The 24,977-nt window shown below is 44.1% G+C and overlaps 1 protein-coding gene across 3 annotated transcripts in view; it reads right to left on the minus strand.

Moving 5' to 3' along the window:
• LAMA3 (laminin subunit alpha 3) overlaps positions 1-24,977 on the minus strand; it is a 274,538-nt gene that overhangs the window by 212,080 nt on the left and 37,481 nt on the right. For all 3 annotated transcript variants that reach the window (XM_030810644.1, XM_012506378.2, XM_030810643.1), the window contains exons 3-4: positions 2,848-2,965; positions 1,333-1,451 (exon numbers count right to left, since the gene is read on the minus strand). In XM_030810644.1, the coding sequence (XP_030666504.1) occupies positions 1,333-1,451; positions 2,848-2,965 (237 nt within the window). The remainder of the gene's footprint in view (positions 1-1,332; positions 1,452-2,847; positions 2,966-24,977) is intronic.

Raw genomic sequence — 24,977 nt, forward strand, 5'->3', positions numbered from 1 at the left:
CAAAATTTAGCAGCAAGTAAGTAAAAATAACTCACATGCCCCAAGGCACTTGGTTTCTTTGAGCCATTTGATATTCATAGGGGGTCTTGGGTCTTGTTTATGTCTAAAAACATCATTGCTAGTCCCATCTTCCCTCACACTTCCTGGTTCCAAGGTCTGGCAATACGTCTTTGAAATCTGGGCTCTCGGGAGATGTTATCATTACGTTTTCAAAGCCTTTGTTCTATCAGTGTAGTTGTGGGACTGTAACACTATGAAATGTTGAAAACATAATGTTAAAATCTGTAAATATAAGGACACAACTTTGTTAAGCTACATCAAAGAAACAAAGCTAAAGTAACCCAAAAATCTACATGAGGTTGAAAAAAGGAAATCTCTAGATATAAAGTTTGACAGTAATGGGGCTAAAAAAAAAAAAAAAAAAAAAAAAAAAAACTGTAAAAAACTGTGTAAACCCTCCATTTTGTTTTAAAGCCCAAAGTGATGAAGCCCAAGTGTCAACCATTGGAAATATGAACCACTCATGAGCTGTCAGAAGATACCACCTACACATGCTCAAGTAAGATCTCTCTACTTACAGAGAGGGAGGCTGACACCTTTGATGGAAGTTTATTTGAAACTCAGTTCATATTCATTATGGCCTCACAATTTCCATGGAAATCTTCTCTGATTGTTTCACCTTTGTTTGCCCATCTCCCTTAACAATAGCTAACCTGACTTTACAAGGGCCAAATGCAACCCCAGAGGGACAGCAATTTTTTCTCTCCAACAGATTATACCCATTCTACCAAAAGGGATCAGGGATCAGGTAGGATCGGCTCCATGCAGTCATTCAGGGAAGCAGGCTCTTTCTATCTAGAGGTGCAGCCATTCTGTAGGACCTCAGAGTCCTCCTCTGGATCCCCTACATCTGGTCATCAGATGAGGGAAGAGAGAGTATAGAGAAAATCTACCTGCTGCCACCTGTCCCTCCTCTCCTCACTCTTACGGGGGATCATGGGATCATGGGTGAAGAGGTAAGGGGTCATCATTTCAGTTAACAGCAACCCACTCTCTAAATACATCACCAGAAAGGACAGTTCCAAGACTTGTGGGCCTTGAATCAAGAATCCTGACTTTCTGGGGACAACTGAAATCCCCCAACAGAATTTCCAACACAGTTCATTCTGGGAGCCCTCAATGTGATTCCTTTACTGTTCAGTCCCAAGCCCTGTTTCCATCTTGATCTATGTTAGATGTCCTTGAAAGTGCAAGTTTTGCAATTATGAAAAATTGGATATCCTCAAGGTCATTTCTGAGTCTTATCTCTCCCAGTCTTCCAAATCTACTTACCTCACCATTTTCCAAAGGTACAATACGGGAATATTCAGTAACACAAAGTACATCATCGTCCCGGGTGACAGCCATATTTGCCTCCCGCCCAAATTCTTTTAAACAGTCTACTTTAGAATCTAGAAGGAAAATATTTTAATATTATAAAACAAAATATTATCATTTTGTTGCAAATCTCTTAAGAAGCCTTATGTTTCCTTAAGAAAATACACAAAGAAGGAAAGAATAGAAAGGCATTTAAAACTTTTAGAGAAAAGCTGATAATGGAGTTTTTAATTCATGAAAGAAAATACCAAGCCATTTCAGGCCAGTTGACTTTCAGTGGCAATGCTTGGAGTGCAGTGCTAACTCCACACTCCTACTTAGGCAAGTTTATCTTCTAAGGAAACCTAGTGGAAAACCCAATGCCTTTATAAACAAAATTCTTGTCCACCTCTGTTCATCATAGGGTTCAGAAACCCTGACATTCTTCATTAGTAAAGATAACAGAGTTGAGGTAAGTAAAGCACAGCACAGGATCTATAAAGATGGAACTTAGTTTCTAATTCTGCATAAAAGGAAAAATATTGGAGATGACAGTTACTAGAGTCATCTCATCGATTTACAGCTTCTACCATCTTACAGGTACTCCCAAATAGTGCCAAGAACTGTTATCATAAAAGGACTTTCTACTTCATTTCTGCATGTGGCATCCTTGGAATTATTGAACACATGCTTGAGAAATGGGGATATTCTTTTTTTTTTTTTTTTTTGAGATGGAGTCTCACTCTGTCACCCAGGCTGGAGTGCAGTGGCACAATCTTGGCTCACTGCAACCTCCGCTTCCTGGATTAAAGCGATTCTCCCACCTCATCCTCCCGAGTAGCTGGGAGGTGCATACCACCACACCTTGCTTATTTTTGTATTTTTAGTAGAGACAGGGTTTCACCATGTTGGCCAGGCTGGTCTCGAACTCCTGACCTCAAGTGATCCGCCTGCCTTGGCTTCCCAAAGTGCTGGGATTACAAGCATGAGCCACTGCACCCAGCCAATGTTCTGAGAGTAATTTAGAGGTTAAAAGTGACCAGTCCCTAACTAGTCATACTGAGAGATTAATTTTCTTTTCTTTTTTCTTTTTTTTTTTTTGAGATGGAGTCTCATTCTGTTGTCCAGGCTAGAGTGCAGTGGTATAATCTTGGCTCACTGCAACCTCTGCTTCCTGGGTTCAAGTGATACTCTGACCTCAGCTGCCCAAGTAGCTGGGATAACAGGCATGTGCCACCATGCTTGGCTAATTTTTGTATTTTTTGTAGAGACATGTTTTCGCCATGTTGGCCAGGCTGGTCTCAAACTCCTGATCTCAGGTAATCCACCCACCTTGGCCTCCCAAAATGCTGGGATTATGGGGGCGGGGGGGGGGTGGGGGGGGGGGGGGCCACCGCACCCAGCTGAGATTAATTTTCTAATTAAATCCATAGTCTTGATCTGTTCCAAGTTATTAAAGCCACGCATAACATGGTAGGCAATATAACTTACGAGCAAAATATTGCCATGGTGAGTAGGTGCTTCCAAAGTCTACAGATCTTTCCAAGACCCAAAGATCAGGGCGAGGAGAATTTGCAAATTTGATTAAAATATAGGCCACATGGAAGAGCTGATAAAACAAAAGAGATACAGTTATTAAAGTCATCTCATCGATTCACATCTTCTACCATCTCTATATGATGCTGATTCCCAAGGCAACACATCCCACCACAATCCCTTGCCCAAGATCCTGATCCTGATTCCTGTCTATTGGACATCTCTACCCAGCTGCAGCCTCTCAAGCTGATCAAATTCAAAACGAAAATCATTATCTTTCTTTCTCCACCAAATATACACATTGATCATCATCTTTGTCACACCTTAACCAATATGCCATTCCATTTCAATCAGTCTATAGTGCATCTTAAAGTCTATGCATTCAGAAAAGTCTGATGGCAAGCAATAGTCATCAGGTGCTAAGCCCTCCTAGGGCCAAGAACCAAGAGAACAGCCCAGACAGTGTTTCCCAGCAGTGTCCTAACTCTGGTTCCAGGTTTTGGAGAGATCACAGCTGCCAGAGCTGAAACCCAAGCAGTTGTCTGATGGAGTGGTAGCACTCCTTCCCTGTGCATCTCCTCTGGTCTCATCTTTTCCTGATTGTTCTCCCTCTTATCGGCTTTCTCGTTCACCCTCATCACTCTTTTGCCCATGGCCAGGATGATGCAAAAGTATAGAAGAGATGAAATGGGGCTTCAGTCCTGCTTTCTTCACCTCCCACTCTTCAACTCCATGGTGTCTCCTGTGTGGACCCCAGGAGCCTTTGCAGTTTATTCCCATTCCTTCCCCCAAAACTTATCTGGCTTGAATTTTGAACCCTGAGGTCCTATTTCCCAAAGAGCCTGGTATGACGTTGAACACGGTGTTAAGCAAATCTGTGTTAATGTGTTAATGAGTGAGGATTATCCCCACCCCCCCACCAGGATCCCTGACCCCCAGTCAACAGATTTCACGGTGACTCTGAGGAGCACTGCCCTCCAGCCCAAGAACGCCCTTTGAATCACAGGCTCCTCTAGTTGGGGAGGAGGGAGTGCTCAGACCCTGTGGGTTACTTTTCTTTCCCAGAAAAAAAAAAAAAGGAGTTTCATCTTAATACTTTTCACAAACAGTAGTATGGTAAGAGTTTTTTGTTTTTTTTTAAGTCTGAGAACTGCCAGCTAATGTAAACATTCCAAACCCCAAAACAGAAGCCAAAATATCTAGGGCAATAAGACTCAAATTTTTTGGTCTCAGGACCCCCTTTATATTTTTTAAAATTATTGAAGTCCTAAAAAAGCTTTTGTTTGTGTGAGTTCTATCTATTGATGTGCACCATATTAAAAATTAAAGTTAAAAAACTTTAAGATATATATACTATTAATTCATTTAATATAAACATTTTACATGTTAGCATAAATATATTTTTATTAAAAATTACTATATTTTCTAAAACATGAAATTTTTGGTGAGAGCAGTGGCATTGCTTTACATTTTTGTGAAGCTCGCTAAGTGTTGGGCTTAATAGGAGAAAGCTGGATTCCCACACTTGCTTCTTCATTCACTCTGATGTGATATGTTGTTTGGCTGAAGTATTTGAAGATCTGGCCTCACATAGATCTGTAATGGAGGAAGGAGGACCCCGGCCTTGTAGAACTCTCAAAAGGTCTTGGGGACCCTCACAGGCTCTCATCCATACTTTGAGAACCACTCCTCTCAGGCACAGAGATTTATCCTTTGCTCAAAGAAGCCCCTTTGCTTATCTCTGAGGAAGGAAGAATTGTCACACTGATTACCTAAGCTCAGCCAGTTCTGTCCCTATCAAACACTTGCTCTTTGATCTTGAAAAAAGTGCTTATTTGGGCTCAGATTAACACTCCCAAGTTGTCCACCAACACGTGGAAAAAGTGATCCAACCTCATAAAAACTAATTAAGCATTATAAGGTACTCTGAAAATCATAAAGCAATACTGTAAAGGTAGGTGTAACAATTTCCAAAGACACGTCCCATTATTACGTAGTGAAGGAATTCATAGGAAATCCAAGAATTCGTGTTTGGAAAATCAGAGCAAATATATTTCGCTAAAAACTCTTTGCACATCTCTCTCAGACCACATGAAAATAAGGCCACTGTTAATTATGTGAGTTCGATAGACTACAAATGAAACTTTTTTGAGTATAGTAATCATTCAAAGCTTTCTTAATCCCTTCCACCAAACTCCTACAATCATAGCACACATAGCCCTCTAAAAAACTAGTTATCTAATAGGTCATGATTTAATGAATACTGTCTTTCCACATACCATGTTAAGCACTTCACAAACATTCTCTCGTTTAGACCTCATAATAAGAAGCGGAGTTTTATTAACCCCACTTTGAAGATGAGGAAAGTTTGGCCTAGAGAGGTTAAGTAACAAGCCCACACCTTGCAGGTATAAAAACACTCAGTCTAAGTGTATTCCACCCACTGAGCGTTTGCTATGTCACGGGACCTAATAGGTACTGAATATTTGACCTGTTTCATCTTGGGGGGAAGAAGTTGTCAGAGAAGTGCCAAACATCATTATTTCCCAATATGCTAAAATTCTATTCTAGAGAGCCCTGGGGTGGGGAGCTATGTTATGATATATCTCAAGTGTTAATTGAGGGCATTGGTTTTCTTAAGTTGTACTTTCTGCTACTACAAAGCTATATGAACGAAGTAGCTTCGGTGGCTCAGAAGGGAGCCTCTCTGTTTAGTTGCATCTTGTTTCTAGGTAACGTTTGATTTTTTTTTTTTTTTTTGAGACAGAGTCTTGCTCTGTCGCCCAGGCTGGAGTGCAGTGGCGCGATCTTGGCTCACTGCAAGCTCCGCCTCCCAGGTTCACGCCATTCTCCTGCCTCAGCCTCCTGAATAGCTGGGACCACAGGCGCCCGCCACCACGCCCAGCTAATTTTTTTGTATTTTTAGTAGAGACAGCGTTTCACCGTGTTAGCCAGGATAATCTCGATCTCCTGACCTAGTGATCTGCTTGCCTCAGCCTCCCAAAGTGCTGGGATTACAGGAATGAGCCACCACGCCTGGCCTGATTCTTTTGAAGCATTGTGACACTTAAAAATCCCAACTCTAGCAGCAACTGATGTGCCCCTCTGCCTGTTACAGTATCCTGCCACCCAAGCCTAACTTAATAAGTCCACTGATAGCACCAACTCATCTTCCAGCACTAATTAGCTAAAACCTGCCACTTTTCAATATTTCCCTCCCGTTTTTGTCTTACGAATTATTTCTGAGGTTCCCCAATGTATGTTTATGTGCTCTGAATATTGGTAGGGTGCATCTCTTTGGTTCAGATCCCATTTGCACCAAGCGACTATATGTGTTATTTATCACCACCCCTGCTGTGTAATGTGCCCTAGAATCTTGCCAAGGTCTCCAGCTCTGCAGCAAATCTCCTCTGACACTTGCAGATTCAAAATGTCATAGTGAGGCAGAGTGAGTGGTCTCCTAAGTATGTTCACAGCCTGGTTCAGGCATGTTAAGCCAACAGGTAGGGATTTATTCTGTTTTGCTTGGTAATTTTAAATTATATGCTTGTTGAATCACTCCTTCTGCTACATTCCTTTTTTACTCTCAGTACTTATGTTTACTCTTTGGCCACTGAAAATACTTCAAAGCACACATGAGTGATGCTAGAGATTTGCTGATATAAACAAGGACCCTCTGTGAGACTAGAAAGCAACAAGCTATGGAGCCACTGTAGGTAGAAAGGCAAAGTTGTGCATTTTCAAAGAGATCATATTTGGGGGTCAGAGATAAGGGGAGAAATGATGGAGAGGGACTGAGTTGTAATCTCTCCACGTGCTTTTGTAATAAGATAAAGATAGCTTGAAGTGTGTTGGTGATTGTTTAGGTAGAGAAACAAAGTAGTCTTTTAAATACTGTTTTAATAAAGCAGATAATGATCACAAAAGGGGGAGTGTGAGGCACTTCAACTTCAAAAGACTTCAAGGTGAGTAGGGAAGACAAGAGGGTGTCCTCTGATCCTTGTTTCTCGCCCCAGTGCTGCATGCTCTGAAGCCTCTGAAATTACAGCTTGGTACAGCCTGTCCTCTATTCATTTCAGGGCCTTCCTGGACTGACTGCATGTAATAGGTGTTCAATACATGCTATGAATGAATAAATGAGTGGATGGATGGATGGATAGTAAAGCTGTGTAGCTACTACTGAGTTCAAGGGGCAGGTACCAGTTGGCAAACACAGAGACAGAGCTGAACCCTGAAGTGGTCCTACCCTGGTGTCTAAGCTAAGTTGTAGTAGAATCAACTCCCCTAGGGGGAAAATCTCTGCCCTGTCACCCACTGGCTATGTGACTCCAAGAACATCACTTACCTACTCTGAGATTTCATTTATTTGCTCATAAAATGATCAAAAAAGATATTTTTTAAGAAAATAAGGAAGAATAATATCTACTTCATACAAATTTGATATTCTCCTTCTAAAAGAGCACCTGTCATGCACTGCGGTACATGTTTTCATCTGTCATTCCCACTAGGCTGCGCCATCTTTGTGTCTTTATCACTCCTGTATCCTCAGAAAAGAGGCTTAATACATGTCGTTGAATTGAAATTAAACTAACAGATGGGATTGTGAAAGTGCAAAATATTGTGCAAGTACACTTAAAGTCACATCCAAAATAAGCTTCCTACTCAACTAAATAGTACTCCCTGTGCCAGAAAACTCTTAAGTTTATAATAAAAGTGAGATCAGTCAATAGCTTTATAATTTAATAAACATACTATTCCACAAGGTAGCATTTCATAATTTACTTCTCCCAACTTTTTATTTTGCATAATTTGTAAACCTACAGGACAGCTCAAAGAACAATACAATGAATACTCCTATGCTTTTCACCTAGATTCACCAACTGTTAACAATATACCATATTTTTTTGTTCTCTACACACACACACACAGATTTTTGATTCTTTGAAAGGAAGTTACAGACATCATAATACTTTCCTCCTAAATACTTCAGCATGTTATCTTCCAAGAACATGGATATTTCTTCTACATAAATTCAACATTTTCATCTGTAAGAAATTTTACCATATATTCAAAATTGTATTTAATACATTGTCCATATTCAAATTTCCCTGATCCTGTCAGTAATCCCCATTGTATTATTTTCCCATTTCAGGATTTAATCAAGGACTACATATGGCAGTGAGTTGTCAGGTCTCTTTTGTCCCCTTTAATCCACAGCAGTCCCCCAACATGTTTTGTCCTTCCTGACACTGACATTTTGAACAGTCCAAAATGTCCCACAGTCTGTTCTAAGTCTTAACGTTCCATCATAGAATCGGTCACAGAATCACAGAACCTCCCACAGTCTGAATTTGTCTGCTTATTTTATCATAATTTGACTCAGATAGAGCATTCTTTTTTGTTTGTTTGTTTGTTTGTTTTGAGTCAGAGTTTCACTCTGTCACCCAGGCTGGAGTGCAATGGCACGATCTCGGCTCACTGCAACTTCCATCTCCTGGTTTCAAGTGATCCTTGTGCCTCAGCCTCCCTAGTAGCTGGGATTACAGGTGTGCACCATCATGCCCAGCTAATTTTTGTATTTTTAGTAGAGATGGGGTTTCTCCACGTTGGCCAGGCTGGTCTCAAACTCCTGACCTCAAGTGATCTGCCTGCCTCAGCCTCCCAAAGTGCTGTCAGGTGGGGCATTCTTGGCCAGATCACTAGCTGGGTGGCACTTCCTTCTCATGATGTCACCAAGAGGCACGTGAAGCCAAGCTGTCCTATTATTGTTAATGCTAAGTTTCATCACTTGCTTAAAAAGATGTCCATCATATTTCCCCATCGTAAGTTACCTTTTTTACATTTGTAATTAATAAGTAACCTGGGGGAGACACTTTGAAACATTTATTTTTATTAACTAAATTATAAATGCCCCTACTACCCATGTACAAAATACAAATACAAATTATGAAAAAATAAGTCACTAAATATAGAACCAAGCAATTACATTTACTTTGTGGTTGGTGTCCATTTGAAAAACTTACCAACTGAGCCAATTTTATAGAGTTTTTTTAATTGAAAAGAAACGATGGCGATTAAAATTCAACTGCAGTTTAGTAACCTGGTTTGACTTTTTTTTACAAAATGAAGTACAATCCTCACAAAACAACCAAGGCCAGGGATGAAAATACAACCCAGCCAGTCTGAAAAGGGATCCTTTTAATCCTGGCCCAAAGAGTCCATCTGCCAATAGTTCAGCAAGAACACTTCTTTCTTTTGGGTTTATCATCACCCTGTGCTGAAAAACTCAGGCCCTGGCACTATCAGAAAGAGTATGCTTGGCTTTGGGAGGCCAAGGCGGGTGGATCACAAGGTCAGGAGATCGAGACCCTCCTGGCTAACACAGTGAACCCCATCTCTACTAAAACAATACAAAAAAGTTAGCCAGGCATGGTGGCAGGCGCCTGTAGCCCCAGCTACTCGGGAGGCTGAGGCAGGAGAATGGCGTGAACCTGGGAGGTGGAGCTTGCAGTGAACCAAGATCGCACCACTGCACTCCAGCCTGGGTGACAGAGTGAGACACTGTCTCAAAAAAAAAAAAAAAAAAAAGTGTGCTTGGTTTAGGTCTAAGGAGGACTCTCAGCTCCTCTTACTGGTTCCCAGAAGTACCTGCTCACCCAGAGGAGGGAAGGTGGATCACTCCAGAAACTTAGAGGAAGGGGCTCAAGAGGTCCCTAAGTCCCCTCCCACGCTAGCATCTCATTCTGAGGGGAACTCACTGCATTGCTGACAAGTTCTGGCCATTACAGGTTTCCTCCATGTTTGTCAAAAACTTTCTCTCATCAGCCCTCCTTCCCCTATGGAGTAGCACAGATGTCTACTCTCCATCCCACGTGGCAGCCTGCCCAGAATTGAAATGCCCACGCCCTGTCTCCCTAGGTTATCAAGATTCAAGTCAGCAGGAGGCAAAGATGAGGGTGGAAACTGGAAAGGAGAAGAGAGAGTGTCTCACTTTCTAATATAAAAGAACCACAGGAGCCTGAGAAATAAAATCCCTACACCAAAACTCAGTCTAAAGATTTGGGTCACCACAACAACTTGGAAAACGACAATCTTAATGAAAGATTTCAGGAAAAAAAAGGTAAGACAAAGGGGAAGTTGTTAGGTATGACATGTAAATTTTATACTGATAAACTTTGAACTCTAGGGGAGGAAAGAGAAGGATTGATGACATATGGCATAATTTTCAGTCCTAGTGGTCTTTAATCATTACTCCCTAAATAGACTTAAAGTGCAGAACTTGAGACCAAACTGTTACTCAAGAGCATTTTATCCACAACTAACAATTTACAAATAGATTTGGTGGTGACTGTAAATAAACTGAGGTCCGCCGGAACCCAACAGCTCTGAGCTCAATTTCATAACTGAGTCTTGTTGTTTATCCTACTCTCTGTAATGACTTTCAACTGTCATGGATTTGTTTTGTCTGGGACCTGGTTCTCCTTGTAAAACTCACTTTTTCTCATTCACACTTTTTTGCTGAACTGATGAGTAGCCTAAGAATGTGTCTGACAAACTTTACAGAACAAAGAAACTTCTATAGTCACGTTCTTCCAAAACAAAGAGATTTAACTAACTCAACTTTAATAACCAGCAACCAAGTTACCTAAATCCTCCTTCAATCTATTTATATTTTTTTAGACCAAACAACTCCTAAAAATACATGGATTTTTATAAGTGGCTTACACCAGAATAGGCTTCAACAAAATATTTCTCAGTGATGATAATTTGTCCTAAATTAGATTCTAAATGATGTTATTGTTGTTTTTCATAAGTAAGTTCATACCCTCCATAACACTCCAGTTTCCTCCTCTTGGCCAATATGCTTCTATCTAAAGAGTGTTAAAATTTCTGGTCTGCACTCATAATGGTTCTTTCCAACTTTTAATTGTCATATCTATTCCCTTCTCCCTCTGTTACATCTTTCTTAAGATTCAGCATCCTTGGCTAACTCAGAGTTTTACTTAAGGCAGAAACTATCCTTTGCTGTTTTTCTAATGCCCTTACTCATGTCAGGACACTTCAGAAACCTTTTTGACTACTTATCTAAAGGGCATAACGAAGCTCACTTAAATTGGCTCAGTATGTTTAATTTTATTAGTCAGAATATTTATTTTGGGAGTGAGCTTTATATTGGAGTGTCATTTCAAATCAGCTGGGCTACGGATTAAATATTCTTCTTAAAACTTGCCCTTTGCCCAAAAGCTGCCTTTGCTTTCTGAACACTATATCCCTTAATTTGGTAGTTGTCGTACCGTGGTCTGGGGTGTCTGGAAAATTGAAGGGGATATTTTGTTGGTTGTCACAATGACAAGCCCAAATAAGGTAAGAGGCTGTGCATCTGCAGAGGCACCAACCTGCACTCTAAGAAGGTCACAGTTCCAGGATTAGGAGGCCACTCTCTGGGTGCTTGGGTGTAGCACAAGGGACTCTGGGCAGCTGTCCAGAGTAAGGCCAGAGAGGAAGCCATGGTGCAGGTATCTGTCTTTTGTTTGCTTGACTTCCAAGGATCTGAATCCCCTTTCCACCATATGAATCTTGCTGGGAACAGAATGCAACTCCAACTTTAGAAGCTGAAAATACCAGCTTTTTCAGCTCCCCTGGCAGCTAAGGCAGCAGGGATGTACCCCCTGGGCTCGGTGAATCGCATGATTCCTTCCAAGAGTCTGCATCTAGAGCAAGTGATGCAAAAAGGCAGAGACACTGAAGAATTCTTTCTGGAAGGGCTGTGATGGCAGCACCATCTCACTTCCAGGGACAGTGGCTGATCGCAACAGGGGTGTGCTGAGTCCCCTGTCCAGGCTCAGGGTTGACGTGTGGTCAGGACTAGCCATGGCAGGTAGTGTTCGAACACAGCCGTGTCCTCACAGGTGGGCTCTGTGCCTTCTGCTGCTGTGGTCCTGACTATGCAGCCTTCTTCACTTCTGCTCATTTTCTGGGCCTGATTCTCCATGCTCCTCAAATTCCCACCACTTCCCACCTATGCTCCCTCCACCCTCATTGAGTCCTGTTTTTCTTTCAGTAGCAAAATCAAAACCACAAAAAAGGAACCACTTCCTTTACTTTCCCAAGTCTACGAATACATTTGCCTCTGCACATCCGCTCCTTCTTCTCTCTAGACGGAAAGAGGGAGGAACCTCCTCCTGTCAAAAGCCAGTCCCTCCCTCTGCTTGCTAGATTGCACTTCCCTGCCTTCTATTGGACCCACCCATCATCAGCTCGCAAATGTCTCTCCCATCCCAAAGAAAACGCCTCTCCTTCCATCCAGATCCTCTTCCAGCCCTACCCCCACCTCTCTTCTCCCCACACATCCACACTTCAACTGCTGTGCAGGGACTCACTGCCCTCTGCTCCTCCAGTTCTCTCAGAGTTCAGGTCCCAGTCCAGGCTTGCCTACCTCCACACCCTACTTCCATCTTATACCACCGACGATTGATTTAAATCTCCAGCCCAGACTTCTCACATAGACTTCAGAGCCGGATTTCCTGGAGGCATGGCACTTCCACCTCAACTCAGCGTGACCCAAACTGAAGCCTGACCCCAGCCACCTGGAGCCTGATAACTCCTACTTACCTCAGGCCTCCACTGAGCGGTCCCTCTGGGTAGTTGTCTGCATTCTCTGCTTTGTGCAGCACTGCACTTCTCCTTTAAAACACGCCTCACAAGAGTGATTAAATAGTCAAGTCTAGAATGCACGTGGCCTTGTGAATACAAGACACCCACTCAGGCTTCCGGCTCGCTCCTCACCTGCAGCAGGAATCCTCTGAGCCCATGCTGCTGTGGGCCAGGGCAGGGCTGGTACCCTGCCTGGATGAGGGCGATGCTGAGAGTCAGCCAGAACCCTAAGGATTCCACTTACTTGGCGTAAAACAGGACAGCTCAAAGTCACTTTCACTGTGATGAGAAGGCACATCCCAGGTGAACTCTTGGATCAGGATGTCGGAACTTCCCTTGAGTTCCAAATGCCCCCACATAAATGCTCTGGCTCTTCCAAGGACCCCAGCAGGCATCTTTCATAGCAGAACAAATGTGTGGGTCAGAGTGACATCGCAGGGCAGGGGGGCTATGAAAGGTCACCACGGAATGGGGTGAGGGAAGGTGGCTGGCAAGGGGAGTGAAGTGCGGGTGGATTCCATGCCTGACGCACACCAGAACCGGGTTTCTGCCCCATCAGCATAGGCTGGGAGCCAGGTGACTTGAGTGGAATGTCCCTGAGCCTCAGTTTCCTGAAATCCAGCTCTGGGATGTCACTGCTGGGAACTAGGGCAGGGATGGCAGCCTACCCCAGAAGGGACGTGGAGTACAACAGGAGCCAGGGAGGTGGACAGGTGAGCCAGACGGATCTGCCTCAGAAGGTGTGGATTAAACAGAGAAACTAGAGCCAGCAGTCTTGGCTCTGGGCACACCCAGCAAGCCTGGGGGCAGCATATCCTACTCTGCCCACTGGAGGAGGAGGGGACTAATGGTGGGGGGCGGGGAAGCATTTTCCATGCCAGCAAGGACAATCCCACTAAAAACAATCCAGCTACTTGGGGAATGCGGTCTGGGTCTTAAGAGGGTAAGTGGTAGTGGCTGAGCATTCTGGAGAGGGGCCTCTGGACCTCTGGCCCAAGGTCCCTCATCCCAGCGTCCACACAATGACAGGTCTTCCCCTGCACACCTTCCTTGGACCCAGCTCCACCCGCTTCCCTTAATCTCTCATCCCTTTGTCTTCCTTCCTTAAGCTTTTCCCAATCCTGGGAGCCTTCTGTGCTCCCTGTAACCCAAATGCTACACAGAGAGGATTTAGGATTTTCCCCCAAAATCAGTATTGGCTTCTACCACTCTATCTTGCAAATGTGAAATATTAAAGCTTTTATAACTACATGGGACTAGATGAGTTTTTTGGGCATAGCTTAAGGGAGAATTCTAATTTGTAACATTTTTATTGGAAAAAATGCAATTTAAGTTTGAAATATCTGATGTAACTTTCAGTACACACCTCATTTATACTTGTATATTATTTCCCCCAAGGCAATATTATATAAAATAATCTAATGTTGAAATGGGACAATATGATCAATATGAAAGATGGTCTCACTAATTGACCATAAAAATACCACCCTATAGTTATCAAAAGCAAAGAAATAGATGCATATCCAGCAATATGGGTGAACCCACATAATATAAAGCACAGAAAAATTGAAGATGTCAAACTAGATGTGATAGCACATTTATACAAAGTCTAAAAATACATACATTTAAAAAGCACTTCATATTTTATGAGCAGTGTATTGTAATGGTTGAGAGTGCAGAATCTGGAGCCAGAATGTCTGGTGCTAGTTTCCAAACTGTGCCATCTCTTAAGAAATTAAGCTGTGAGATTCACTCAATCTCCTTGTGCCTTACTACACTTGTCTGTATAAAGAAATAATAATAATACTTAATGTTGAAATTTTTGAAAGGGCCCAATAAAAACCATCCCTCATCCCTATCTTAATTGGTTCTGAACCAATTAAGAAATAAGAAAGAGGAGCAGGGCAGCTGAGGGCAAAAGACCATATTTCTGGGGAAGCAGGTCTTAGAGGATGCAGGTTGTCGTTGCTGATACACCCTGTGGCCGGGCAGCCCATGTGGCTCTTCTCTGCTCAGGGTGAAGCAGAGAAGAGCACTGGGCTGCTCCCAAGGGATGAGGCAGAGCTGTGCATGCCCAGCTCTAGACTCCACACTCACCATCTGGAAGAAAGTGGGCAGAGAAAGGCCGGGAGCATGCCCAGGGGGTCCCTCTGCATGGAAAGAGACATCGGTGCACACGCAGCACGCAAGGTTGGCGTGAGGAGTAAGAGTCCATTCCTGCGGGACTCTTGACACAGAGCACAGCACACAGTAGGTGCTCAGCCCACAGCAGTGAGCGCTCCTCAAAGGATGAGCGTGTTTAAGGATAAGTTGCAAAGAGGTAAAAGCAGATGCTTACGAAGGAGAAGGGATCAGGAGTGGGGATCTTAGACAAAAGAGGAAAACAGAAATCAAACAAGAGACAGGCACAGCTCACAACATGGTAGGAACAAAGACGTATGAGCAGCTCACTCCTAGAAGTCAACATGCATAGCTCTACAATTCTCTAACGACTTCTTCCTGCGGAGACAGAATGACTCAAAACTAAGTGGAACAGCAGTCTCTAGTAATCACAAAATATATATTGCTGCATGTTCTGGTCAAATGACTTGGCAAAAATCCCAGGGAATCTTTTGAAATGTCAATAGCCCCTCGTCCTGGTTCCAGGCCAGCCTCTGGAGCCACCTTTGGTTCAGGGTGGAGAGAAGATGGCACAACGGGGAGAGCCTCATAAATGCAATTGCCAGTGGGCACATGTAACCAAGGGGGAGTCACATGCAGTCTACAAGGAACCCTTTCCTTCTTGTGGTTTTGGCACTCAGTACTTGAGATTATTCTTTAACTCATTCTTGTTAGCTAAGAGAAATAGGTATATTAACCGCCTCACTGGTAAAGAAAGAAGACAGCTTCCACTTGAATTGCAATTCAATTGCCCAGGGAATAAGTCCATCCCAAATTTGGGAAAACTTTCTGAACTTTAAAATATCCATCTGGACGGCCAGGTCCTGCTCCTGCTGGCTGTCCAGATCCCACAGCTCTGCCTTGTATCTCCATGACCCTGTAAACTTCTGGCTTCTTCTTTTCTCGGCATTCTACTCAGGCTGGAAAGACCTTTCCATAAACCAAACGCAGGACTGGTTGCTCCTTGAAACTCCTGGTGCACAGGCACAAAGGCCTAAGGATGGCCACGTGGGGCTATCTTTTTATTGTAGTTCGGTCAGAATCTCAGTTTCTGTTCGTGGAGTTCTAAAAGGAAACCTTTGCTTTTTTTCTGCTCCATTCCAGGGAATCAATTTGGAAAGTTCTGTCCCTCTGCCTTTTGTCCTACAACTGAGGAACTGAGGATAGTTAGAGGCACACACCGTTAGAGTGGAGTTTGTGTCTATCATGGTAAGTTAGCTGTGGTTGCAGTGACCATGCATGCCAAAACCTCAGTGGCTTCAAATAATGTTTGCATCTCACCCATGCCCCATGTGTACTGAAGGTGGGCTCTGCTCCATGCTCTTCTTACCCAAGGACACAAACTGATAGAGGCTGTATTGTCCAGAACATCCCTGAGGCAGAGGGAAGGAACTGTGGTGCATGGGGAACCAAAGCAGGCCCCATGGTCACGTTTTCTGTTAAAGACACAGGACATTCAGAATACCCTGAGCCTAGAAGGAGACCTGGAAATCCTGGTGAGCCAGGAGTACAGACAATGATGTTTAGGCGACCCCACTGCATACCAGTTTGGCCCCACTGTCCTGGCTAAGTTGGAAATCAGTGGTGGTAGAAGTTGAGACTTCAGAGATGTTGCGTCACTTTTTCTTCACTCACATGTCCCACGCTGGCCATGGAGGATCACCGTGGCTGAGAGAAGACAGAGTGTATCCCTGATGCAGGGAAAATGTCACTGCAGCACTCTGAAACTTAAGTGTACATTAGAAGCAACCAGAAAGCATGTTAAAATGCAGATTCCCAGGCTATAATTCTGGAAATTCTAATTCAGTAGAAATTCAGAGAGCTCAAATTCGGTAGATCAGCAGAAAGTACTTATGATCAGTACTCATGACCTTGACTCATGATCAGGTAGCCCTGGTCATGACAGACTAGTAGAGATGACCAACCATTCCAGTCTGCCTGGGACTGTCCTGGTTTTAGCACTAAAAATCCTTCATCTCCAAAACCCCTCAATCTTGGGCAAACTGGGATAACTGGTCACCCTATGAAAAGGGCCCAATAAACTCCGATTTATCTTCTAAAGACAAATGGAAAAGCTCCTTCTTTGCGAAACCTTCCTGAAATGGTTTGGCTATGTCACCACCCAAATCTCATCTTGAATTGTAGCCCCCATAATCCCCACTTTGTATGTCAGGGACCTGGTGGAAGATAATTGAATCATGGAGGGAGTTTCTCCCGTACTGTTCTCATGGTAGTGAGTAAGTCTCACAAGACTTGATGGTTTTATAAGGGGAAACCCCTTTTGCTTGGTTCTCATTCTCTCTGCTGCCATGTAAGACATGCTTTTCACCTTCTGCCATGATTGTGAGGTCTCCCCAGCCACGTGGAACTGTGAGTCCATTAAACCTCTTTTTCTTTATAAATTACCCAGTCTCAGGTATGTCTTTATCAGCAGCATGAAAACGGACTAATACACTTCCTAAAATATTCCAAGCAAAGATAATACCTCATTCCATGGTAGTTACACTTATCAGGGATACCCTAATCTTTGTGCATGCATTTGACTCTCCAAGAAGCATGTGAAACCCCAGAAGCCAAACGCTGCCCACTGAACTAGAAACCCAGGCCTCCTCTGCTTGGCTCCCTGGGCTGCTGATTAGTCCCAAACCTGGAGCTCTGTCTGCTGGGATTCTTCAGCTTGAGGAAATGCAGGTCAAGAGAGGATAAGTGGGCAGGTGATTGCAGTGGCAAGTAAAAGTCAAAAACAGTGGCACCTGCCAGAAGGATTAGTCAAGCAGAATTATTAAATTAATAATAAGAAGGACAAGAAAGAGGAGAACTAGCACTTGTTGAGGATTTAGTTTGTGCCAGGTACTAATGCTTACATGTTTTGTGGCCTTTACAACACCGCTAGTATGTCAGTACTATTATTATCTCTAATTTATAGATGCAGAAGCTACAGTTTGGAGAAGACACATGGCATGTTTACAGTTACCCAGTGTGTAGGTAACAAAGCAAGGATGTAAACCTACATCGGTAGGATTCCAAAGCCTGTGCTCTTAAGCAATTAGCTTCCCCAGTATCTCAAACAGCTACAGGGTGAGATAGAGCCAATGCAAGGGAGTTTGATGCTGAAAACCTGCCCACCCTGCAGGTCCCTTCTTCAAGGAGCCTTTCCTCCCTGGGTGGTTCTGCGAGGGATTGCTGCACAGATTGATTTTGCAGCACCCACGTGAACATACCCAAGAAAGCCAATTTCTGTTTACTGATCAAACAGAAGGAATGGAAAGAGTTAGCTGGGTGTGAGAAGTTTTACTCCAATCTTTGGGTCTGTGTGTCCCTAACATACCATGTTCATTCCCACCCTCAAAGTCATTTGGGAGGCTTTGCCCCCTCCTCCTCCTGGATCTCATCTTTCTGCACCAAAGCTCTCACCTCTTCCCTGCTGCCCATCCTGCTGCTAGCCCCAGCCTTTGCCTCAGCTCCTCTCTTCCCTCTGAGCCCTTCTAGCCCCTGGCTGCTCAGAATGTGGCCCACAGACCAGCAACCTTGACCTCACCAAGGGGCATCTTAGAAATGCAGGATCTACAGGCACAGCCACACCTTGTGAATCAGAATCATCATTTTAATAAACGATCCAGATGCACATTAAGGTTTGGGAAGCACTGGTTCAGCCCATAATACACACCCTTGTTCCATCAGAATCATATTGCCAGGGCTGCCCTTTCTCCTAGGGAAAGCTGATCTCATGTGACTCTGAAGTCAATGTATTACCTCTCCTAAAGACATTAGCCTTTTATTTTATTTTTTATAATTTCAACTTTTACTTTAGATCCAGGGAGTGCATGTGCAGGTTTGTTACATGGGTATATTGCGTGATGCTGAGGTCTAGGGTACAACAGATCCTATCATCCAGGTAGTGAGCATAGTACCCAATAGTTTTTCAACCCTTTTCCCCTCCCTCCCTCCTCTAGTAGTCCCCAGTGTCTGTTGTTGCCATCTTTAAAGACATTAGCCTTTTAAAAGCTTTATCCTCAGCTAAAGGAATTCCAGGCTCGTGGGAAACCTACTCTTACCTCCTGAAATTACACCATGCCAACAGCTGCCAGACCATCTCCCTGGAAAGCTGGCCCTGTTTACCTGTCTGTGAAGTGTATGTCTTCTTCATGCCACGACTGCACACCAGTTTGTGGGGCAAAGTAAGTGTCTTCAGGTAGATAGTACAAAGTACAGTGTATTTATGCAGGTCTATCTGCCATAAGATAATACATTGAGCAAAGAATTTCACTGTAGAGCACGCTTTAGTCCCCAGCTGTCCTCCAAAGCAAGCAATAAATCTTAACAAGAAGAGAAATAATGACTAGGAAGAAGTACAACGTGGGTGGGAGGGGTGTTTTAAAAGAATGCCTCAGCACATTATATGTCATGTTCTAGATGCTTAGGATGAATCCCTGTATATTTAGAATCCCACTCTCAGCTAGCAACACAAATATTATTATCCCACTGTCACTGGAAACATTTAAGAGCAAAAGAAAAAATTCTCTGGGAATGAAGTAGTACAATAGCTCATGAGGTCTTTTAATTAAAGGATATAGTTGCTCACGGGGAAAACAACCAAATCAATTTTAAAAGGCAACAGCTGAGTAAAAGCAGGTTCTTTGTCCATTAGGGGTTGTAAAAGGAAAATTATAACCTGGCACCGTCTTCAGACAGCCTTTGATGTTCAGTCATTCTGCTTGCTGTGGAGCTTCTCTGTAACAATCCACTTAGAAAAAACCCAAGAAATAAGCCTTGGTAAGCTCATAAAGTTTGAGAGTCTTCCGCAGAATTGCACTATACTTCTCAACATGACTCAGAAATATTTAACACTGTAAAACAAGAAATACTTCTGTATGAATATACAAATTTTTCAGGCTTAGGATAATCATAAAGGTAAAATATGCCCGGACAGCATATTCTAAGTAAGAAAAAATGTATCACTGAAATGAAAACAGCAATTATATTTCACTGTTTCGTCAATATATTGCTTGTATTCATCTACATCCCATTTTGCTTAAGAAAAAAAGGGTGAAGCCTGGGTGCGGTGGTTCATGCCTGTAATCCCAGCACTTTGGGAGGCGGAGGCAGGCGGATTACCTGAGGTTAGGAGTTCAAGACCAGCCTGGCCAACATGGTGAAACTCCATCTCTACAAAAATACAAAAATTAGCTGGGCGTGATGGTGGGTGCCTGTAATCCCAGCTACTCAGGAGGCTGAATCAGGAGAATCACTTGAGCCCAGGAGGCAGAGGTTGCAGTGAGCCAAGATTGCACATTGCACTCCACTCCAGCGTCTCAAAAAAAAGAAAGAAAAAGAAAAAAAGAGTGAGGAGGAGACTGAGGGCAGTGTATGAGGACGGAAAGAAAATGGCAATGTGAAATTACCAAAAATCAAAAACAAAAAAAAAGGAGTAAAAGCAAAATTACAGGTAGGGATGAAATGTTGAACCCATAATGAGGTTTGCACACAAAATAATGCAGGCCATGAAGCTCTGTCCACCTGCATGGTGGAGCCATACATTTGGCTCTATGCTTCTAGTAGCCAGCAAAAAGAGGGAAACATAATCCCAAGGTCCATACATTTTTGTTTTATTTTGTTTTTTAATGTCCCAAAGAAGCACAACTATTCCAGGACTAAAGGGATTGTCCAAATGGATCTTTGCAGGGGAACACAGTGGGCGGTGATGAACAACATCATGACAGCATTCTGAGAGAGGGACAGCAATTATGACCAAACACCCACACTGGCCATGAGCATTCCAGCTAAGCCCAGCACAGACAGGACAGGAGCGTCACATACATTGCCATCACAAAGCGCCTAAGGCTGGCTCTGGCGCCAGACTTGGGGGAGCAAATCCCGGGTCTATCCCATATGACCCTGTGAGGCTATGAAACATCTCTGGGCTTCCCATTTCCCCTTCTAGAATGTGGGGACCCACCTCATAAGCTTGCAGTGAGGATTAAATGAGTTAATAATGGTAAAGTGCTTAGGTCAATTTCTAGCATGTGAATTATGTTAACAGTAAATTTATGTTATATCTGCCATATATATATATATAAAATCATTTTTAAATTCTAAATGATTACCTTTTGAAGCAAATGTTGAAGAGTTTTCGAAGACTTACAAGATTATCTACCACAAACGAGCAACATACTTTCTCCCTACCATCTATTTTTGAAATATTTAAATTAATACAATTAATACTCTAAATATAAATGACCAAAGATCCAACCTTTTCATTATGTCTTCAGTGTGTTCCAAGTTATAAAAGACAAATACTTTTACTATCTGTTGCATATGTATGGCTTTGGTATGTATATGAGGGACATATGAGGGACATATGAGAATGGGGCAGACATAAGTAAGGAAGTCTCTGTATCTTCATTCATTCATACGTGAAGTATACATTTGCTGGATTATTTCTACATACCAGACATTCTCCTAGGTGTTGGGGATACAGAAAGGGACAGAATATTATTCTGTACTCTAGTCATAATTCAACTGAGATCTCTCTGTCTCTCTCTACACACACACACACACACACACACACTGAATACATCATATGCACTTTTTAAAAACTTCAGTATGGTCACCCCTCAATACTTTCCTTCATTCTTTTTTTTTTTTTGAGACGGAGTCTTGCTCTGTTGCCCAGACTGGAGTACAGTGGTACGATCTCCGCTCACTGTAACCTCTGCCTCCCGGGTTCAAGCAATTCTCTCGTCTCAGCCTCCTGAGTAGCTGGGACTATAGGTGTGCACCACCACACCTAGCTAATTTTTGTATTTTTAGTAGAGACAGGGTTTCACCGTGTTAGCCAGACTGGTCTTGAACTCCTGACCTCTGGTGACCCGCCTGCTTCGGCCTCCCAAAGTGCTAGGATTACAGGAGTGAGCCACTGCACCAGCCTTTTCCCTTCATTCTTTAAGAGATGACAACTGGAGAGCTTTGGCAAATTTCAGTCAGTAGAAAAGCAAGTCAGAAGGCTGCGTGTCACTCATAGTCCCAGGGATAGACAGAACCTACTAGAAGGAAGTGATTGAGGAGAGCTTAATAAAGCACCTACAGCATTGACAAAGGCGGGGGCAGCGGGAGGGAAGCCTTCTGGTGATGGGGAAGCATCTCAGAGCTAAGAAGATCTGAGGACCTCTCCTACCCTGGGCTGAAGGGGAAGGAGAGGGAACAGATGCTGGATCTCAGACAGAGCTGGAGCCTTACAGTGAGTTGCCTGCCAGGAGCCAAGATCCTCATTAGGATGAAACAGCTGGGATACTGCAGCCTATGGGCCAACAGAGGCAGCTGAGGGACCAAATGCCCCATTGTCCTTGCTCTCCTACCCCCTGAGCACCTGGGATACCTCCCCCCAGCCTGTTGCTGCTGTCCAGGAAGGTCACCAGCCTGGGTCACTGGGCACAGAACAGGGGTGAGTGGACAGAGAGGAGGGAGACTATCTGGGTCACGAGAGGGCTTGGGCTGTTTAAAGTTTCAAATAATTAACAAATGTATCTTGAACTACATCACCAAATCTGAGCCAGAGGAGAGACTTGAGGTAGCAGAGAAGAGGAGGCCTTTTCAGGATGGGACGACAGCTTTGAAGAAAAGGTTCAGTAGGCCAGGCACCAGTGGCTCACAGCTGTAGTGCCAGCACTTTGGGAGGCCGAGGCAGGAGGATCACTTGAAGCCAGGAGTCCAAGACCAGCCTGAACAACATAGTGAGACCCTATCTCTACAAAAATAAAATAAAATCAATAGTGGGGTGTGGGGGCACGTGCCTGTGCTCCTAGCTACTGGGGTGGCTGAAGCAGGAGGATCACTTGAGCTCTGGAGTTCGAAGCTCCAGTGAGCTATGATCACGCCACTACATTCCAGCCTGGGCGACAGAGCAAGGTCCTATCTCAAAAATAAAAAAGAGAGAAAAGAAAAGTTACAATACATGGCCTAGAGCAGCACTCTAGGCTACTACTCAAAGTGTGGTCCATGGACCAGTGCTGGTCCAGGAACTGTGTGTTACTCATCCACAGTAAAACAAGTGGCCGGGGGAGGTGGCTCATGCCCATAATCCAGCACCTTGGGAGGCCAAGGCAGGCAGATCACCTGAGGTCAGGAGTTTGAGACCAGCCTGGCCAACATGGTGAAACCCCATCTCTAGTAAAAATACAAAAACTAGCCAGGGGTGGTGGCACGTGCCTGTAGTCCCAGCTACTGGGGAGGCTGAGGCAGGATAATGGGTCGAACCCAGGAAGCAGAGGTTGCAGTGAGCCGAGATCGTGCCACCGCCCTCCAGCCTGGGAGACAGAGTGAGACTCCATCTCAAAAATCAATCAATCAATCAATCAATCAATCAATCAAACAAGGACAGAAATTGAGAGTCAGCATTTAGAAAGCCTTAAAACAATTTAAAAGAGTAAGCTGATAGCTGTTAAATCTGATTTTTAAATGAGGCTTGTATTTTGTATGTCTTTAGGTTTTATTTCCAACTTTTCTGGACTTTGGCCTAGGCAAAGAATTCATGACTAAGACCTCATAAGCACAAGCAACAAAAACAATAATACATAAATGGGACCTAATTAAACTAAAAAGCTTCTGCACAGCAAAATAAATAATCAACAGAGTGAGTAACCTGCAGAATGGGAGAAAATACCTGCAAACTCTGCATCTGATGGGACTAATATCCAGAATCTACAAGGAACTCAATTCAACAACAATAAATAAATAGCCTTATTAAAAAGTGGGCAATGGGCCGGGCACGGTAGCTCACTCCCACAATCCCAGCACTTTCAGAGGCCGAGGCAGGCAGATCACTTGAGGCCAGAAGCTCGAGACCAGCCTTGCCAACATGGCAAAACCCCGTCTGTACTAAAAATACAAAAATTAGCCAGGCACAGTGGCGGACACCTGTAATCCCAGCTACTGGAGAGGCTGAGACACGAGAATTGCTTGAACCTGGGAGGCAGAGGTTGTAGTGAGCCGAGATCATGTCACTGCACTCCAGCTGGGCAACAGAGCGAAATCCTGTCTCAAAAAAAATAAAAAATAAATAAATAAACAGGGGATTGTGTGAACACTATAGCCACCTACCCTCAGAAGCAAGTAGGGGCAGCCCAAGCCAGGTGTCAGGCCCACCTGCTCTAAATACCAGGCACCTTCAGGCCCAGCCCTGCCCAGCGCCTGAGCCAAAAGACGCCCAATCCTGGCAGTGCGGGTGCAATGCCCTCCCCATGAACATAGGGATTTACAAAACAGCTGTCCACACAGTCTTCCTGCCCTCGCCTCACTCCACAGCAAGGAGGCTGGACTCTACTCTCATGTGCTTTATCTCACCTGGGCCAGGCTCTGGCTGGGCACTCTTGCCCTCATGAGAGCTGTGCCAGCTGCTCTGCCCACCTGGGACCCTGTGCTGGAGACACCACCTGGATTTCAGCTGCCTGGGCCCACCTGGATGGCAATTTAAACTGATTCCAAAGAGGGGAAGGGTGCCGCATCTCCCAGCTCTGGGCTTCCTTGCCCCACTCACCCTCCCCATCTCTTTGGGAGCTCCCACGATACTTGGTGCAGGAGGCGGCTCAAGGGATGGTGAGAGTCTGCCCAGCAAGGATGACTGTGAAGGGAGGGGAAAGAACTGAATGTTCATGCTGGTTATGCTGGTTATTCTGTGATGCTGAGGAGCAATAAAAGTAAACATACAATTTTATTACTCAAAGTACTTAAAACCTATGGAACAGAGTATGTCATGCATGGTGCGCTGAATCTGGACTTCCTAAGCCATAGAATGTTTGCATTTGTGGTTTGAGAATTAAAGAGAGAAGTGCAACAGCTCAGGAGTTTGCTCTCAAATGAGAGAGACACAGGCACATAAAGCACCCTTATCTGGAGGCTACAAGACCAAAGGGAACCTTGTGAGGAAGAGCAGCAGGAGCTGCCAGGTGGAGGAGACAAAACCTGGCCCCTCTGGTCTAGAGTGAGCTGTGCAAGTCCTGGGGAGGCAGGATGGTCACACTGTCTGTGCCCTGAGGCCACTTGGGGGACCCAGTACAACTGTACTAGACAGGCAAAGAGCTTGATCTTGCTGGAGCCCCCCTTATGGGGGAGCCCCAGACCTCCTTAGCTCACTCCCTACCCACCTCCACTCCCCTCTCTGCACACACATCCCCAGGGACTCAGCAGGCCACCACTCTGCCAAGGACACAGCATGGCGCCCTCCTCAAGGCTGGCAGTGACCACCAGAAAAGAATGGTGGGTTAGGCCAGGCACGG

Source organism: Nomascus leucogenys, chromosome 4 (genome assembly GCF_006542625.1).
Source record: "Nomascus leucogenys isolate Asia chromosome 4, Asia_NLE_v1, whole genome shotgun sequence".
Lineage (NCBI taxonomy): Eukaryota > Metazoa > Chordata > Mammalia > Primates > Hylobatidae > Nomascus > Nomascus leucogenys.